General features: G+C 46.6%; 1 protein-coding gene across 4 annotated transcripts in view; it reads right to left on the reverse strand.

The window, feature by feature from the left end:
• Positions 1-20,938, reverse strand: part of LOC115124018 (neural cell adhesion molecule L1.1-like) — a 123,697-nt gene that overhangs the window by 74,545 nt on the left and 28,214 nt on the right. For 3 of the 4 annotated variants that reach the window (XM_065021027.1, XM_065021028.1, XM_065021026.1), the window contains exons 2-4: positions 20,532-20,843; positions 10,405-10,507; positions 8,650-8,822 (exon numbers count right to left, since the gene is read on the reverse strand). In XM_065021027.1, coding sequence (XP_064877099.1) covers positions 8,650-8,822; positions 10,405-10,507; positions 20,532-20,649 — 394 coding nt within the window. In that variant the 5' untranslated portion in view covers positions 20,650-20,843. Of the gene's footprint in view, positions 1-8,649; positions 8,823-9,734; positions 9,798-10,404; positions 10,508-20,531; positions 20,844-20,938 lie in introns of those variants that run through there. The other variant, XM_065021029.1, reaches the window with a different exon arrangement.

A 20,938-nucleotide genomic window follows, 5' to 3' on the forward strand; every position in this document is an offset into this window, starting at 1 on the left:
CACCGTGTCTGGGGCATTTGGTTTGAGTAGTGGGGGACCGTAGTTCACCGTGTCTGGGGCATTTGGTTTGAGTAGTGGGGGACCGTAGTTCACCGTGTCTGGGGCATTTGGTTTGAGTAGTGGGGGACCGTAGTTCACCGTGTCTGGGGCATTTGGTTTGAGTAGTGGGGGGACCGTAGTTCACCGTGTCTGGGGCATTTGGTTTGAGCCCATTTGGTTTGAGCCCCCGGGGGGGACCGTAGTTCACCGTGTCTGGGGCATTTGGTTTGAGTAGTGGGGGACCGTAGTTCACCGTGTCTGGGGCATTTGGTTTGAGTAGTGGGGACCGTAGTTCACCGTGTCTGGGGCATTTGGTTTGAGCCCCGTAGTGGGGGGACCGTAGTTCACCGTGTCTGGGGCATTTGGTTTGAGTAGTGGGGGACCGTAGTTCACCGTGTCTGGGGCATTTGGTTTGAGTAGTGGGGGCCGTAGTTCACCGTGTCTGGGGCATTTGGTTTGAGTAGTGGGGGACCGTAGTTCACCGTGTCTGGGGCATTTGGTTTGAGTAGTGGGGGACCGTAGTTCACCGTGTCTGGGGCATTTGGTTTGAGTGGGGACCGTGTTCACCGGGGGGACATTTGGTTCAGTAGTGGGGGCCGTGTCTGGGGCATTTGGTTTGAGTAGTGGGGGACCGTAGTTCACCGTGTCTGGGGCATTTGGTTTGAGTAGTGGGGGACCGTAGTTCACCGTGTCTGGGGCATTTGGTTTGAGTAGTGGGGGACCGTAGTTCACCATGTCTGGGGCATTTGGTTTGAGCCCCGTAGTGGGGGACCGTAGTTCACCGTGTCTGGGGCCTTTGGTTTGAGTAGTGGGGGACCGTAGTTCACCGTGTCTGGGGCCTTTGGTTTGAGTAGTGGGGGACCGTAGTTCACCGTGTCTGGGGCCTTTGGTTTGAGTAGTGGGGGACCGTAGTTCACCGTGTCTGGGGCATTTGGTTTGAGTAGTGGGGGACCGTAGTTCACCGTGTCTGGGGCATTTGGTTTGAGCCCCGTAGTGGGGGGGACCGTAGTTCACCGTGTCTGGGGCCTTTGGTTTGAGCCCCGTAGGGGGGGACCGTAGTTCACCGTGTCTGGGGCATTTGGTTTGAGTAGTGGGGGGGACCGTAGTTCACCGTGTCTGGGGCATTTGGTTTGAGTAGTGGGGGACCGTAGTTCACCGTGTCTGGGGCATTTGGTTTGAGTAGTGGGGGACCGTAGTTCACCGTGTCTGGGGCATTTGGTTTGAGTAGTGGGGGACCGTAGTTCACCGTGTCTGGGGCATTTGGTTTGAGCCCCGTAGTGGGGACCGTAGTTCACCGTGTCTGGGGCCTTTGGTTTGAGCCCCGTAGTGGGGGACCGTAGTTCACCATGTCTGGGGCATTTGGTTTGAGTAGTGGGGGACCGTAGTTCACCGTGTCTGGGGCATTTGGTTTGAGTAGTGGGGGACCGTAGTTCACCGTGTCTGGGGCATTTGGTTTGAGTAGTGGGGACCGTAGTTCACCGTGTCTGGGGCATTTGGTTTGAGTAGTGGGGGACCGTAGTTCACCGTGTCTGGGGCATTTGGTTTGAGCACCCGTAGTGGGGGACCGTAGTTCACCGTGTCTGGGGCATTTGGTTTGAGTAGTGGGGGGACCGTAGTTCACCGTGTCTGGGGCATTTGGTTTGAGTAGTGGGGGACCGTAGTTCACCGTGTCTGGGGCATTTGGTTTGAGCCCCGTAGTGGGGGGACCGTAGTTCACCGTGTCTGGGGCATTTGGTTTGAATAGTGGGGGACCGTAGTTCACCGTGTCTGGGGCATTTGGTTTGAGTAGTGGGGGACCGTAGTTCACCGTGTCTGGGGCATTTGGTTTGAGTAGGGGGGACCGTAGTTCACCGTGTCTGGGGCATTTGGTTTGAGTAGTGGGGGGACCGTAGTTCACCGTGTCTGGGGCATTTGGTTTGAGTAGTGGGGGACCGTAGTTCACCGTGTCTGGGGCATTTGGTTTGAGTAGTGGGGGACCGTAGTTCACCGTGTCTGGGGCATTTGGTTTGAGTAGTGGGGGGACCGTAGTTCACCGTGTCTGGGGCATTTGGTTTGAGTAGTGGGGGACCGTAGTTCACCGTGTCTGGGGCATTTGGTTTGAGTAGTGGGGGACCGTAGTTCACCGTGTCTGGGGCATTTGGTTTGAGTAGTGGGGGACCGTAGTTCACCGTGTCTGGGGCATTTGGTTTGAGTAGTGGGGGACCGTAGTTCACCGTGTCTGGGGCATTTGGTTTGAGCCCCGTAGTGGGGGACCGTAGTTCACCGTGTCTGGGGCCTTTGGTTTGAGTAGTGGGGGACCGTAGTTCACCGTGTCTGGGGCATTTGGTTTGAGTAGTGGGGGACCGTAGTTCACCGTGTCTGGGGCATTTGGTTTGAGTAGTGGGGGACCGTAGTTCACCGTGTCTGGGGCATTTGGTTTGAGCCCCGTAGTGGGGGACCGTAGTTCACCGTGTCTGGGGCATTTGGTTTGAGCCCCGTAGTGGGGGACCGTAGTTCACCGTGTCTGGGGCATTTGGTTTGAGTAGTGGGGGACCGTAGTTCACCGTGTCTGGGGCATTTGGTTTGAGTAGTGGGGGACCGTAGTTCACCGGGGGGCATTTGGTTTGAGTAGTTCACCGTGTCTGGGGCATTTGGTTTGAGTAGTGGGGGACCGTAGTTCACCGTGTCTGGGGCATTTGGTTTGAGCCCCCGTAGTGGGGACCGTAGTTCACCGTGTCTGGGGCATTTGGTTTGAGCCCCGTAGTGGGGGACCGTAGTTCACCGTGTCTGGGGCATTTGGTTTGAGTAGTGGGGGACCGTAGTTCACCGTGTCTGGGGCATTTGGTTTGAGTAGTGGGGGACCGTAGTTCACCGTGTCTGGGGCATTTGGTTTGAGTAGTGGGGGACCGTAGTTCACCGTGTCTGGGGCATTTGGTTTGAGTAGTGGGGGGGACCGTAGTTCACCGTGTCTGGGGCATTTGGTTTAAGCACCCGTAGTGGGGTGACCGTAGTTCACCGTGTCTGGGGCATTTGGTTTGAGTAGTGGGGGGACCGTAGTTCACCGTGTCTGGGGCATTTGGTTTGAGTAGTGGGGGACCGTAGTTCACCGTGTCTGGGGCATTTGGTTTGAGCCCCGTGGGGGGGGACCGTAGTTCACCGTGTCTGGGGCATTTGGTTTGAATAGTGGGGGACCGTAGTTCACCGTGTCTGGGGCATTTGGTTTGAGTAGTGGGGGGACCGTAGTTCACCGTGTCTGGGGCATTTGGTTTGAGTAGTGGGGGACCGTAGTTCACCGTGTCTGGGGCATTTGGTTTGAGTAGTGGGGGACCGTAGTTCACCGTGTCTGGGGCATTTGGTTTGAGTAGTGGGGGACCGTAGTTCACCGTGTCTGGGGCATTTGGTTTGAGTAGTGGGGGACCGTAGTTCACCGTGTCTGGGGCATTTGGTTTGAGTAGTGGGGGACCGTAGTTCACCGTGTCTGGGGCATTTGGTTTGAGTAGTGGGGGACCGTAGTTCACCGTGTCTGGGGCATTTGGTTTGAGTAGTGGGGGACCGTAGTTCACCGTGTCTGGGGCCTTTGGTTTGAGCCCCGTAGTGGGGGGGACCGTAGTTCACCGTGTCTGGGGCATTTGGTTTGAGTAGTGGGGGACCGTAGTTCACCGTGTCTGGGGCCTTTGGTTTGAGTAGTGGGGGACCGTAGTTCACCGTGTCTGGGGCATTTGGTTTGAGTAGTGGGGGACCGTAGTTCACCGTGTCTGGGGCATTTGGTTTGAGTAGTGGGGGGACCGTAGTTCACCGTGTCTGGGGCATTTGGTTTGAGCCCCGTGGTGGGGGGACCGTAGTTCACCGTGTCTGGGGCATTTGGTTTGAGCCCCGTAGTGGGGGACCGTAGTTCACCGTGTCTGGGGCATTTGGTTTGAGTAGTGGGGGACCGTAGTTCACCGTGTCTGGGGCATTTGGTTTGAGTAGTGGGGACCGTAGTTCACCGTGTCTGGGGCATTTGGTTTGAGTAGTGGGGGACCGTAGTTCACCGTGTCTGGGGCATTTGGTTTGAGTAGTGGGGGACCGTAGTTCACCGTGTCTGGGGCATTTGGTTTGAGCCCCCGTGGGGGACCGTAGTTCACCGTGTCTGGGGCATTTGGTTTGAGTAGTGGGGGACCGTAGTTCACCGTGTCTGGGGCATTTGGTTTGAGTAGTGGGGGACCGTAGTTCACCGTGTCTGGGGCATTTGGTTTGAGTAGTGGGGGACCGTAGTTCACCGTGTCTGGGGCATTTGGTTTGAGTAGTGGGGGACCGTAGTTCACCGTGTCTGGGGCATTTGGTTTGAGTAGTGGGGGGGACCGTAGTTCACCGTGTCTGGGGCATTTGGTTTGAGTAGTGGGGGACCGTAGTTCACCGTGTCTGGGGCATTTGGTTTGAGTAGTGGGGGACCGTAGTTCACCGTGTCTGGGGCATTTGGTTTGAGTAGTGGGGGACCGTAGTTCACCGTGTCTGGGGCATTTGGTTTGAGTAGGGGGGGACCGTAGTTCACCGTGTCTGGGGCATTTGGTTTGAGCCCCCGTAGTGGGGGGACCGTAGTTCACCGTGTCTGGGGCATTTGGTTTGAGTAGTGGGGGGACCGTAGTTCACCGTGTCTGGGGCATTTGGTTTGAGTAGTGGGGGACCGTAGTTCATCCGTGTCTGGGGCCTTTGGTTTGAGGGGGGACCGTAGTTCACCGTGTCTGGGGCATTTGGTTTGAGTAGTGGGGGACCGTAGTTCACCGTGTCTGGGGCCTTTGGTTTGAGCCCCGGTGGGGGACCGTAGTTCACCGTGTCTGGGGCCTTTGGTTTGAGCCCCGTGGGGGACCGTAGTTCACCGTGTCTGGGGCATTTGGTTTGAGTAGTGGGGGACCGTAGTTCACCGTGTCTGGGGCATTTGGTTTGAGTAGTGGGGACCGTAGTTCACCGTGTCTGGGGCATTTGGTTTGAGTAGTGGGGGACCGTAGTTCACCGTGTCTGGGGCATTTGGTTTGAGTAGTGGGGGACCGTAGTTCACCGTGTCTGGGGCATTTGGTTTGAGCCCCGTAGTGGGGGACCGTAGTTCACCGTGTCTGGGGCATTTGGTTTGAGTAGTGGGGGGACCGTAGTTCACCGTGTCTGGGGCATTTGGTTTGAGTAGTGGGGGGACCGTAGTTCACCGTGTCTGGGGCATTTGGTTTGAGTAGTGGGGGACCGTAGTTCACCGTGTCTGGGGCATTTGGTTTGAGTAGTGGGGGGGACCGTAGTTCACCGTGTCTGGGGCATTTGGTTTGAGCACCCGTAGTGGGGGACCGTAGTTCACCGTGTCTGGGGCATTTGGTTTGAGTAGTGGGGGACCGTAGTTCACCGTGTCTGGGGCATTTGGTTTGAGTAGTGGGGGACCGTAGTTCACCGTGTCTGGGGCATTTGGTTTGAGCACCCGGGGGGGGACCGTAGTTCACCGTGTCTGGGGCATTTGGTTTGAGTAGTGGGGGACCGTAGTTCACCGTGTCTGGGGCATTTGGTTTGAGTAGTGGGGGGACCGTAGTTCACCGTGTCTGGGGCATTTGGTTTGAGTAGTGGGGGACCGTAGTTCACCGTGTCTGGGGCATTTGGTTTGAGTAGTGGGGGACCGTAGTTCACCGTGTCTGGGGCATTTGGTTTGAGTAGTGGGGGACCGTAGTTCACCGTGTCTGGGGCATTTGTTTGAGTAGTGGGGGGGACCGTAGTTCACCGTGTCTGGGGCATTTGGTTTGAGTAGTGGGGGGACCGTAGTTCACCGTGTCTGGGGCATTTGGTTTGAGTAGTGGGGGACCGTAGTTCACCGTGTCTGGGGCATTTGGTTTGAGTAGTGGGGGACCGTAGTTCACCGTGTCTGGGGCATTTGGTTTGAGCCCACCGTGTCTGGGGTTTGGGGGGACCGTAGTTCACCGTGTCTGGGGCATTTGGTTTGAGTAGTGGGGGGACCGTAGTTCACCGTGTCTGGGGCATTTGGTTTGAGGTGGGGGACCGTAGTTCACCGTGTCTGGGGCATTTGGTTTGAGCCCCTGTTTGGTGGGGGGACCGTAGTTCACCGTGTCTGGGGCCTTTGGTTTGAGCCCCGTAGTGGGGGACCGTAGTTCACCGTGTCTGGGGCATTTGGTTTGAGTAGTGGGGGACCGTAGTTCACCGTGTCTGGGGCATTTGGTTTGAGTAGTGGGGGACCGTAGTTCACCGTGTCTGGGGCATTTGGTTTGAGTAGTGGGGGACCGTAGTTCACCGTGTCTGGGGCATTTGGTTTGAGTAGTGGGGGACCGTAGTTCACCGTGTCTGGGGCATTTGGTTTGAGCACCCGTAGGGGGGACCGTAGTTCACCGTGTCTGGGGCATTTGGTTTGAGTAGTGGGGGACCGTAGTTCACCGTGTCTGGGGCATTTGGTTTGAGTAGTGGGGGGGACCGTAGTTCACCGTGTCTGGGGCATTTGGTTTGAGTAGTGGGGGACCGTAGTTCACCGTGTCTGGGGCATTTGGTTTGAGCACCCGTAGTGGGGGACCGTAGTTCACCGTGTCTGGGGCATTTGGTTTGAGTAGTGGGGGACCGTAGTTCACCGTGTCTGGTGCATTTGGTTTGAGTAGTGGGGGACCGTAGTTCACCGTGTCTGGGGCATTTGGTTTGAGTAGTGGGGGACCGTAGTTCCCCGTGTCTGGGGCATTTGGTTTGAGTAGTGGGGGACCGTAGTTCACCGTGTCTGGGGCATTTGGTTTGAGTAGTGGGGGGGACCGTAGTTCACCGTGTCTGGGGCATTTGGTTTGAGTAGTGGGGGACCGTAGTTCACCGTGTCTGGGGCATTTGGTTTGAGTAGTGGGGGACCGTAGTTCACCGTGTCTGGGGCATTTGGTTTGAGTAGTGGGGGACCGTAGTTCACCGTGTCTGGGGCATTTGGTTTGAGTAGTGGGGGACCGTAGTTCACCGTGTCTGGGGCATTTGGTTTGAGTAGTGGGGGACCGTAGTTCACCGTGTCTGGGGCATTTGGTTTGAGTAGTGGGGGACCGTAGTTCACCGTGTCTGGGGCATTTGGTTTGAGTAGTGGGGGACCGTAGTTCACCGTGTGTGGGGCATTTGGTTTGAGTAGTGGGGGACCGTAGTTCACCGTGTCTGGGGCATTTGGTTTGAGTAGTGGGGGACCGTAGTTCACCGTGTGTGGGGCATTTGGTTTGAGTAGTGGGGACCGTAGTTCACCGTGTGTGGGGCATTTGGTTTGAGCCCCGTGGGGGACCGTAGTTCACCGTGTCTGGGGCATTTGGTTTGAGTAGTGGGGGACCGTAGTTCACCGTGTCTGGGGCATTTGGTTTGAGTAGTGGGGGGACCGTAGTTCACCGTGTCTGGGGCATTTGGTTTGAGTAGTGGGGGACCGTAGTTCACCGTGTCTGGGGCATTTGGTTTGAGTAGTGGGGGACCGTAGTTCACCGTGTCTGGGGCATTTGGTTTGAGCCCCCGTAAGGGGGGGGACCGTAGTTCACCGTGTCTGGGGCATTTGGTTTGAGCCCCCGTAAGGGGGGGGACCGTAGTTCACCGTGTCTGGGGCATTTGGTTTGAGCCCCCGTAAGGGGGGGGACCGTAGTTCACCGTGTCTGGGGCATTTGGTTTGAGCCCCCGTAAGGGGGGGGACCGTAGTTCACCGTGTCTGGGGCATTTGGTTTGAGCCCCCGTAAGGGGGGGGACCGTAGTTCACCACATTAAAGTAGCACTTTATTGAACTCTGTTTTGCTGCGCCTGATTTCACCCTCACGATACCCAGGACCTTACACTCTCCATTTAAATCTATCTAGTCTAAGACGTTGGTGGTTATTGTTTAAGATAGTCATTGATTTGTAGGACCCCTTTATGTATAAAAAAAAGAAGATTTAAACATGATTTGATTTTGCCTTTACTTCTATAGCCCAGAGAAATGCATTGATTAACACATTCATAAATGGCAAAAAAGACAGTTAAAAGATTCCTCATAAGGAATAAGATTGTGTAGTGTCTGTCCTGTATCTAGGAGATATAAGAAAGCTCAGGAAATATTGAGCTGATTTTCTCAACATATATAACCCCTTGTTTTGGGTAGGCACAAAACTACTCTCATACTTCATATATATATTTTTGGACAGTACCGGTTACCTTCAAAGGAGTCCCGTGACACCGGGGATCGTAAATTAGTTTGTAGACCAAACCATTCGGACGTTACAAACAGAAGTTGGCACGTCGACGGTACAGACTTCAGGCGAGTCTCCTGACACACCGTTGTTCGGACGCTACAGCCTTTTGGTGAGAAGACTGATTGTAGGGACGTCTCAATGGTCTGACAAACACCGCTCTCGCCCTTCACCTCTGACCACAGATGAGGAAGTGCGACACTGGCATATGCAGAGGATTGAGACACTTCCTCAATGTATTCTCCATAAAGTTAGTCCTACATTAAATAGCCATTCTAAAACAATATCCATTCAACGTGTGTGTGCGTGACAGAGCACAGACTCTCATTGCCATAGTGATGGCTGAGTGGCATCATGGCTAGGCTGTCTCTAGTTGATGGTTGTCAAGGGGAATGACAGAACTACTGTCTAAGTACAGTCACACAAGAGAGGATGTGTTTGTGCGTGTGAGCCTCACATTCAGTGATGAGTTTGACGGTGTGTGTCATGGCTGTTCCCAGGGTGTTGTCGGCGTAGCAACGGTAGTGTCCTTGGTAATCGCTGAGCGGCTTGTCGCCATGGGCTGTGAAATTCCCAGAACCACTATGTCCCATCCAGTTCAACTTCTTACCATCCTTTACCCAGCGGAAACTAGAGGGGAGGAAGAAAGAGAGAGACAGAGAGGAGAGGGAGAGAGAGAGGAGAGAGAGAAGAGAGAGAGAGGGGGAGAGAGAGAGGAGAGAGAAGAGTGAGAGAAGAGAGAGAGGAGAGAGAAGAGTGAGAGAAGAGAGAGAGGAGAGAGAGAAGAGAGAGAGAGAGAGAGAGGAGAGAGAAGAGAGAGAGAGAGGGGGAGAGAGAGAGGAGAGAGAGAAGAGTGAGAGAAGAGAGAGGAAAGAGAGGAGAGAGAGAGAGAGAAGAGAGAGAGAAGAGAGAGAAGAGAGAGAGAAGAGAGAAGAGAGAAGAGAGAAGAGAGAGAGAGAGAGAGAGAGAGAGAGAGAGAGAGAGAGAGAAGAGAAGAGAAGAGAGAGGGAGAGGGAGAAGAGAGAGAGAAGAGAGAAGAGAGAAGAGAGAGAAAGAAGAGAGAAGAGAGAGGAGAGAGAGAGAGAGAAGAGAGAGAAGAGAGAGAAGAGAGAGAGAAGAGAGAGAAAGAAGAGAGAAGAGAGAAGAGAGAGAGAGAGAGAGAGAAGATAAGAGAGAGGGAGAGAGAGAGATGGGAGTGACAGAGGGGGAGGTTAGAGATAAAGACATGAAGAGAGGAAACAGAGCAATCAGAGAAGACCACCAGTCCAGTTAATGATATAATTTCCTGTCTCCTATTATTATGATACCTCCTTTATCACCATGGCAATGGAACACTGGATCTCAGGGGGAAAGAATGGACACGCCAGCTTTTCTCACACACACAGAGAGTATAGTAGGGTATACCTGGGTGTGGGGATGGCCTTGTTAATGGTAGGGTATACCTGGGTGTGGGGATGGCCTTGTTAATGGTAGGGTATACCTGGGTGTGGGGATGCCACTGGCCTCGCAGAGCAGCATGATATTGTTAATGGTAGGGTATACCTGGGTGTGGGGATGCCAGTGGCCTCGCAGAGCAGCATGATATCGTTAATGGTAGGGTATACCTGGGTGCGGGGATGCCAGTGGCCTCGCAGAGCAGCATGATATTGTTAATGGTAGGGTATACCTGGGTGTGGGGATGCCAGTGGCCTCGCAGAGCAGCATGATATTGTTAATGGTAGGGTATACCTGGGTGTGGGGATGCCAGTGGCCTCGCAGAGCAGCATGATATTGTTAATGGTAGGGTATACCTGGGTGTGGGGGTGGCCTCGCAGAGCAGCATGATATCGTTAATGGTAGGGTATACCTGGGTGTGGGGATGCCAGTGGCCTCGCAGAGCAGCATGATATTGTTAATGGTAGGGTATACCTGGGTGTGGGGATGCCAGTGGCCTCGCAGAGCAGCATGATATTGTTAATGGTAGGGTATACCTGGGTGTGGGGATGCCAGTGGCCTCGCAGAGCAGCATGATATTGTTAATGGTAGGGTATACCTGGGTGTGGGGATGCCAGTGGCCTCGCAGAGCAGCATGATATTGTTAATGGTAGGGTATACCTGGGTGTGGGGATGCCAGTGGCCTCGCAGAGCAGCATGATATTGTTAATGGTAGGGTATACCTGGGTGTGGGGGTGGCCTCGCAGAGCAGCATGATATCGTTAATGGTAGGGTATACCTGGGTGTGGGGATGCCAGTGGCCTCGCAGAGCAGCATGATATCGTCTAATGAAAAGGCCGTTAAGGACTCAGGCATCTTTGTCAGAGTAGGAGGCTGTAACACTGGACATAAAGTAGACATTATATTAATAATTCATTATTGCCACATTAACCATCACTGTACACGTTGTTACTACTCCTAACCACATTAACACGTTGTTACTACTCCTACCACATTAACATGTTGTTACTACTCCTACCACATTAACATGGTGTTACTACTCCTAACCACATTAACACGTTGTTACTACTCCTAACCACATTAACACGTTGTTACTACTCCTACCACATTAACATGTTGTTACTACTCCTACCACATTAACATGGTGTTACTACTCCTAACCACATTAACATGGTGTTACTACTCCTAACCACATTAACATGGTGTTACTACTCCTAACCACATTAACACGTTGTTACTACTCCTAACCACATTAACACGTTGTTACTACTCCTAACCACATTAACACGGTGTTACTACTCCTAACCACATTAACATGTTGTTACTACTTCTAACCACATTAACATGTTGTTACTACTCCTACCCACATTAACATGTTGTTACTACTCCTACCACATTAACATGTTGTTACTACTCCTAACCACATTAACACGGTGTTACTACTCCTAACCACATTAACATGGTGTTACTACTCCTAACCACATTAACATGTTGTTACTACTCCTAACCACATTAACATGGTGTTACTACTCCTAACCACATTAACATGTTGTTACTACTCCTAACCACATTAACATGGTGTTACTACTCCTAACCACATTAACATGGTGTTACTACTCCTAACCACATTAACATGGTGTTACTACTCCTAACCACATTAACACGGTGTTACTACTCCTAACCACATTAACATGGTGTTACTACTCCTAACCACATTAACCATCACTGTACATGTTGTTACTACTCCTAACCACATTAACATGGTGTTACTACTCCTAACCACATTAACATGGTGTTACTACTCCTAACCACATTAACATGGTGTTACTACTCCTAACCACATTAACACGGTGTTACTACTCCTAACCACATTAACATGGTGTTACTACTCCTAACCACATTAACCATCACTGTACATGTTGTTACTACTCCTAACCACATTAACATGTTGTTACTACTTCTAACCACATTAACATGGTGTTACTACTCCTAACCACATTAACATGTTGTTACTACTCCTAACCACATTAACATGTTGTTACTACTCCTACCACATTAACACGTTGTTACTACACCTAACCACATTAACATGTTGTTACTACTCCTAACCACATTAACATGTTGTTACTACTCCTAACCACATTAACATGTTGTTACTACTCCTACCACATTAACATGGTGTTACTACTCCTAACCACATTAACATGGTGTTACTACTCCTAACCACATTAACATGTTGTTACTACTCCTAACCACATTAACATGGTGTTACTACTCCTACCACATTAACACGGTGTTACTACTCCTACCACATTAACATGTTGTTACTACTCCTAACCACATTAACATGTTGTTACTACTCCTAACCACATTAACATGGTGTTACTACTCCTAACCACATTAACATGTTGTTACTACTCCTAACCACATTAACACGTTGTTACTACTCCTAACCACATTAACATGTTGTTACTACTCCTAACCACATTAACATGTTGTTACTACTCCTAACCACATTAACATGTTGTTACTACTCCTAACCACATTAACATGGTGTTACTACTCCTAACCACATTAACATGGTGTTACTACTCCTAACCACATTAACATGTTGTTACTACTCCTAACCACATTAACATGTTGTTACTACTCCTAACCACATTAACATGTTGTTACTACTCCTAACCACATTAACACGTTGTTACTACTCCTAACCACATTAACATGTTGTTACTACTCCTAACCACATTAACATGTTGTTACTACTCCTAACCACATTAACACGGTGTTACTACTCCTAACCACATTAACATGGTGTTACTACTCCTAACCACATTAACATGTTGTTACTACTCCTACCACATTAACATGGTGTTACTACTCCTACCACATTAACATGTTGTTACTACTCCTAACCATATTAACATGGTGTTACTACTCCTACCACATTAACATGGTGTTACTACTCCTAACCACATTAACATGGTGTTACTACTCCTACCACATTAACATGGTGTTACTACTCCTAACCACATTAACATGGTGTTACTACTCCTAACCACATTAACATGGTGTTACTACTCCTACCACATTAACATGGTGTTACTACTCCTAACCACATTAACATGGTGTTACTACTCCTAACCACATTAACATGTTGTTACTACTCCTAACCACATTAACACGTTGTTACTACTCCTAACCACATTAACATGGTGTTACTACTCCTAACCACATTAACATCACTGTACATGTTGTTACTACTCCTAACCACATTAACATGTTGTTACACTCAACCACATTAACATGGTGTTACTACTCCTAACCACATTAACATGTTGTTACTACTCCTAACCACATTAACATGTTGTTACTACTCCTAACCACATTAACACGTTGTTACTACTCCTAACCACATTAACATGTTGTTACTACTCCTAACCACATTAACATGTTGTTACTACTCCTAACCACATTAACATGTTGTTACTACTCCTAACCACATTAACATGTTGTTACTACTCCTAACCACATTAACATGGTGTTACTACTCCTAACCACATTAACATGTTGTTACTACTCCTAACCACATTAACATGGTGTTACTACTCCTAACCACATTAACATGTTGTTACTACTCCTACCACATTAACATGTTGTTACTACTCCTAACCACATTAACATGTTGTTACTACTCCTAACCACATTAACATGTTGTTACTACTCCTAACCACATTAACATGTTGTTACTACTCCTAACCACATTAACATGTTGTTACTACTCCTAACCACATTAACATGTTGTTACTACTCCTAACCACATTAACATGTTGTTACTACTCCTAACCACATTAACATGTTGTTACTACTCCTAACCACATTAACATGGTGTTACTACTCCTAACCACATTAACATGGTGTTACTACTCCTAACCACATTAACATGTTGTTACTACTCCTAACCACATTAACACGTTGTTACTACTCCTAACCACATTAACATGTTGTTACTACTCCTAACCACATTAACATGGTGTTACTACTCCTAACCACATTAACATGTTGTTACTACTCCTACCACATTAACATGGTGTTACTACTCCTACCACATTAACATGTTGTTACTACTCCTAACCACATTAACATGGTGTTACTACTCCTAACCACATTAACATGTTGTTACTACTCCTAACCACATTAACATGGTGTTACTACTCCTAACCACATTAACATGGTGTTACTACTCCTAACCACATTAACATGTTGTTACTACTCCTAACATGTTGTTACTACTCCTAACCATTAACATGTTGTTACTACTCCTAACCACATTAACACGTTGTTACTACTCCTAACCACATTAACATGTTGTTACTACTCCTAACCACATTAACACGTTGTTACTACTCCTAACCACATTAACCATCACTGTACATGGTGTTACTACTCCTAACCACATTAACATGTTGTTACTACTCCTAACCACATTAACATGTTGTTACTACTCCTAACCACATTAACATGTTGTTACTACTCCTAACCACATTAACACGTTGTTACTACTCCTAACCACATTAACACGTTGTTACTACTCCTAACCACATTAACATGTTGTTACTACTCCTAACCACATTAACATGTTGTTACTACTCCTAACCACATTAACATGTTGTTACTACTTCTAACCACATTAACATGGTGTTACTACTCCTAACCACATTAACATGTTGTTACTACTCCTAACCACATTAACATGTTGTTACTACTCCTACCACATTAACATGTTGTTACTACTCCTAACCACATTAACATGTTGTTACTACTCCTAACCACATTAACATGTTGTTACTACTCCTAACCACATTAACATGTTGTTACTACTCCTACCACATTAACATGGTGTTACTACTCCTAACCACATTAACATGGTGTTACTACTCCTAACCACATTAACATGTTGTTACTACTCCTAACCACATTAACATGGTGTTACTACTCCTACCACATTAACACGGTGTTACTACTCCTACCACATTAACATGTTGTTACTACTCCTAACCACATTAACATGTTGTTACTACTCCTAACCACATTAACATGGTGTTACTACTCCTAACCACATTAACATGTTGTTACTACTCCTAACCACATTAACACGTTGTTACTACTCCTAACCACATTAACATGTTGTTACTACTCCTAACCACATTAACATGTTGTTACTACTCCTACCACATTAACATGTTGTTACTACTCCTACCACATTAACACGTTGTTACTACTCCTAACCACATTAACATGTTGTTACTACTCCTAACCACATTAACATGTTGTTACTACTCCTAACCACATTAACATGTTGTTACTACTCCTAACCACATTAACATGTTGTTACTACTCCTAACCACATTAACATGTTGTTACTACTCCTAACCACATTAACATGTTGTTACTACTCCTAACCACATTAACATGGTGTTACTACTCCTAACCACATTAACATGGTGTTACTACTCCTAACCACATTAACATGGTGTTACTACTCCTAACCACATTAACATGGTGTTACTACTCCTAACCACATTAACATGTTGTTACTACTCCTAACCACATTAACATGGTGTTACTACTAACCACATTAACCACATTAACATGTTGTTACTACTCCTAACCACATTAACATGGTGTTACTACTCCTAACCACATTAACATGGTGTTACTACTCCTAACCATTTAACATGGTGTTACTACTCCTACCACATTAACATGGTGTTACTACTCCTAACCACATTAACATGGTGTTACTACTCCTACCACATTAACATGGTGTTACTACTCCTAACCACATTAACATGGTGTTACTACTCCTAACCACATTAACATGTTGTTACTACTCCTAACCACATTAACACGTTGTTACTACTCCTAACCACATTAACATGTTGTTACTACTCCTAACCACATTAACATGTTGTTACTACTCCTAACCACATTAACACGTTGTTACTACTCCTAACCACATTAACCATCACTGTACATGGTGTTACTACTCCTAACCACATTAACATGTTGTTACTACTCCTAACCACATTAACATGTTGTTACTACTCCTAACCACATTAACATGTTGTTACTACTCCTAACCACATTAACACGTTGTTACTACTCCTAACCACATTAACACGTTGTTACTACTCCTAACCACATTAACATGTTGTTACTACTCCTAACCACATTAACATGTTGTTACTACTCCTAACCACATTAACATGTTGTTACTACTCCTAACCACATTAACATGTTGTTACTACTCCTACCACATTAACATGTTGTTACTACTCCTAACCACATTAACACGTTGTTACTACTCCTAACCACATTAACATGTTGTTACTACTCCTAACCACATTAACACGTTGTTACTACTCCTAACCACATTAACACGTTGTTACTACTCCTAACCACATTAACACGTTGTTACTACTCCTACCACATTAACATGGTGTTACTACTCCTAACCACATTAACATGGTGTTACTACTCCTACCACATTAACATGTTGTTACTACTCCTAACCACATTAACACGTTGTTACTACTCCTAACCACATTAACATGTTGTTACTACTCCTAACCACATTAACATGTTGTTACTACTCCTAACCACATTAACATGTTGTTACTACTCCTAACCACATTAACATGTTGTTACTACTCCTAACCACATTAACATGGTGTTACTACTCCTAACCACATTAACATGGTGTTACTACTCCTAACCACATTAACATGTTGTTACTACTCCTAACCACATTAACATGGTGTTACTACTCCTAACCACATTAACACGTTGTTACTACTCCTAACCACATTAACATGTTGTTACTACTCCTAACCACATTAACATGTTGTTACTACTCCTAACCACATTAACATGGTGTTACTACTCCTAACCACATTAACATGTTGTTACTACTCCTAACCACATTAACCATCACTGTACATGTTGTTACTACTCCTAACCACATTAACATGTTGTTACTACTCCTAACCACATTAACATGGTGTTACTACTCCTAACCACATTAACACGGTGTTACTACTCCTAACCACATTAACATGTTGTTACTACTCCTAACCACATTAACATGTTGTTACTACTCCTAACCACATTAACCATCACTGTACATGGTGTTACTACTCCTAACCACATTAACATGGTGTTACTACTCCTAACCACATTAACATGTTGTTACTACTCCTAACCACATTAACATGTTGTTACTACTCCTAACCACATTAACATGGTGTTACTACTCCTAACCACATTAACATGTTGTTACTACTCCTAACCACATTAACATGTTGTTACTACTCCTAACCACATTAACATGTTGTTACTACTCCTAACCACATTAACCATCACTGTACATGGTGTTACTACTCCTAACCACATTAACATGGTGTTACTACTCCTAACCACATTAACATGTTGTTACTACTCCTAACCACATTAACACGGTGTTACTACTCCTAACCACATTAACATGGTGTTACTACTCCTAACCACATTAACATGTTGTTACTACTCCTAACCACATTAACATGGTGTTACTACTCCTAACCACATTAACATGGTGTTACTACTCCTACCACATTAACATGTTGTTACTACTCCTAACCACATTAACATGTTGTTACTACTCCTAACCACATTAACATGTTGTTACTACTCCTAACCACATTAACATGTTGTTACTACTCCTAACCACATTAACATGGTGTTACTACTCCTAACCACATTAACATGGTGTTACTACTCCTAACCACATTAACATGTTGTTACTACTCCTAACCACATTAACATGGTGTTACTACTCCTAACCACATTAACACGTTGTTACTACTCCTAACCACATTAACATGTTGTTACTACTCCTAACCACATTAACATGTTGTTACTACTCCTAACCACATTAACATGTTGTTACTACTCCTAACCACATTAACATGTTGTTACTACCCATTAACCACATTAACCAACACATTAACATGGTGTTACTACTCCTAACCACATTAACATGGTGTTACTACTCCTAACCACATTAACACGTTGTTACTACTCCTAACCACATTAACATGTTGTTACTACTCCTAACCACATTAACATGTTGTTACTACTCCTAACCACATTAACCATCACTGTACATGGTGTTACTACTCCTAACCACATTAACATGGTGTTACTACTCCTAACCACATTAACATGTTGTTACTACTCCTAACCACATTAACATGGTGTTACTACTCCTAACCACATTAACACGGTGTTACTACTCCTAACCACATTAACATGGTGTTACTACTCCTAACCACATTAACACAGTGTTACTACTCCTAACCACATTAACATGGTGTTACTACTCCTAACCACATTAACATGTTGTTACTACTCCTAACCACATTAACATGTTGTTACTACTCCTAACCACATTAACATGTTGTTACTACTCCTAACCACATTAACATGTTGTTACTACTCCTAACCACATTAACATGGTGTTACTACTCCTAACCACATTAACATGTTGTTACTACTCCTAACCACATTAACACGTTGTTACTACTCCTAACCACATTAACATGTTGTTACTACTCCTAACCACATTAACATGTTGTTACTACTCCTAACCACATTAACACGTTGTTACTACTCCTAACCACATTAACATGTTGTTACTACTCCTAACCACATTAACACGTTGTTACTACTCCCAACCACATTAACATGTTGTTACTACTCCTAACCACATTAACATGTTGTTACTACTCCTAACCACATTAACACGTTGTTACTACTCCTAACCACATTAACATGTTGTTACTACTCCTAACCACATTAACATGTTGTTACTACTCCTAACCACATTAACATGTTGTTACTACTCCTAACCACATTAACATGTTGTTACTACTCCTAACCACATTAACATGTTGTTACTACTCCTAACCACATTAACATGTTGTTACTACTCCTAACCACATTAACATGTTGTTACTACTCCTAACCACATTAACCATCACTGTACATGTTGTTACTACTCCTAACCACATTAACATGGTGTTACTACTCCTAACCACATTAACATGTTGTTACTACTCCTAACCACATTAACATGTTGTTACTACATTAACATGTTGTTACTACTCCTAACCACATTAACATGGTGTTACTACTCCTAACCACATTAACATGTTGTTACTACTCCTAACCACATTAACATGGTGTTACTACTCCTAACCACATTAACATGGTGTTACTACTCCTACCACATTAACACGGTGTTACTACTCCTAACCACATTAACATGGTGTTACTACTCCTAACCACATTAACATGGTGTTACTACTCCTACCACATTAACATGTTGTTACTACTCCTAACCACATTAACCATCACTGTACATGTTGTTACTACTCCTAACCACATTAACCATCACTGTACATGTTTTTACTACTCCTAACCACATTAACCATCACTGTACATGTTGTTACTACTCCTAACCACATTAACATGTTGTTACTACTTCTAACCACCATATTATGGGAGGAACTTACTGTTCTGTACTTTATCTGTTAGTCCATAGAGAGCAGGGACAGACAGAGACAGAGATTAGGGTCATTGTTAGTAGATGTCAGCTAGAAACAATACAACGAGAACTATATTGAAATAGCAAGAGAGAGAGAGAGACTTCACTTTCAGCTGGGCGGAGAGGAGAGGAGAGGAGAGGAGAGGAGGGGAGGAGAGGAGAGGAGAGGAGAGGAGGGGAGGGGAAAGGAGAGGAGAGGAGAGGAGAGGAGGGGAGAGGAGAGGAGAGGAGAGGAGAGGAGAGGAGAGGAGAGGAGAGGAGAGGAGGGGAAAGGAGAGGAGAGGAGAGGAGAGGAGGGGAGAGGAGAGGAGAGGAGAGGAGAGGAGAGGAGAGGAGAGGAGAGGAGAGGAGAGGAGAGGAGAGGAGAGGAGAGGAGAGGAGGGGTGAGGAGAGGAGAGGAGAGGAGAGGAGAGGAGAGGAGAGGAGAGGAGAGGAGAGGAGAGAGGAGAGGAGAGGAGAGGAGAGGAGAGGAGAGGGGAGAGGAGAGGAGAGGAGAGGAGAGGAGAGGAGAGGAGAGGAGAGGAGAGGAGAGGAGAGGATGCATATAGACAAGACTTTCTTGTTGATCCTGATTATGTTGTTATTCTGACTCAGACTCCACTTCTTTCTAACTCTCTGTCCCTTTCTATTCAATCCTCTCTCTCCCCCCTGTCTCCTGCATGGCGCAGTGGTCTTAGCATCTTAGTGCAAGAGGCATCTCTACAGTCCCTGGTTCAAATCCAGGCTGTATCACATCCAGCTGTGATTGGGAGTCCCATCGGGCAGTGCACAATTGGCTCTGGCTGGGTTTGGCTGGGGATGGCTTTCATTGTAAATAATAATTTGTTCTTAACTGACTTGCCTAGTTAAATACATAAAAAATATCTCTACCCCTCTGTCTCTCTCTTAGCCACACCCAGATGAGAAGGTCAGACAAGCTCTCTCCTATTTCCTCCCCTCCCCCTCTCCATAGGGACAAGTCCTGACCTCTGAATTACCCTCTGCCAGGGACAAGTCTGTCTTAATGTGTTAATGGGATTGGATGAGTAAGCAAGAAGTGTGTCTAGCTGTTAGAGATACTCAATTGAACCATTTTCACATAATATGACATCTCAAGTGTCTTTATTCTTTTGGACCTTTCGTGAGTGTAATGTTTACTCTTAATTTTTTGTTGTTTATTTCTCTTTTGTTTATTATCTATTTCACTTGCTTCGGCAATATTAACATATGCTTCCCATGCCAATAAAGCCCTTAAATTGAATTGAATTGATACTCACAGTTTTGGGGGATCTGGATGGCTCCATGAGCGAGTAGATGAGAGCAGGAGAGGAGGAACAGAGGGAGGAGGAGGTGGGCAGGGGGGCTACTGCCCCTCTGATACTGAGATACACACATCTCTTACTGTCCCATCAACACTACACACACACACCCTCAACCCCTCAAACACACACACACCAGGAACCCCTGGAATCCTCTGGTGCGCGTCAAAAACAGACTGACACACGTGTCTGTGTTTGTTGGCGTATCTGTCGGGGGGTGTGTCTCGTCCAGCAGTCTCTCTTTTCCCTCGGGCTCCTTGTCCGCTGTCACTGCAAAGAATAAAGGAGAGAGAGACAAAGAGCAGACCAATCCAACAAAGAAAGGGTGAAGGAGAGAGGGGAGGAGAGAGGTGAAGGAGAGAGGG

The sequence above is a fragment of the Oncorhynchus nerka genome, linkage group LG7 (assembly GCF_034236695.1).
Source record: "Oncorhynchus nerka isolate Pitt River linkage group LG7, Oner_Uvic_2.0, whole genome shotgun sequence".
NCBI classification, from domain to species: domain Eukaryota; kingdom Metazoa; phylum Chordata; class Actinopteri; order Salmoniformes; family Salmonidae; genus Oncorhynchus; species Oncorhynchus nerka.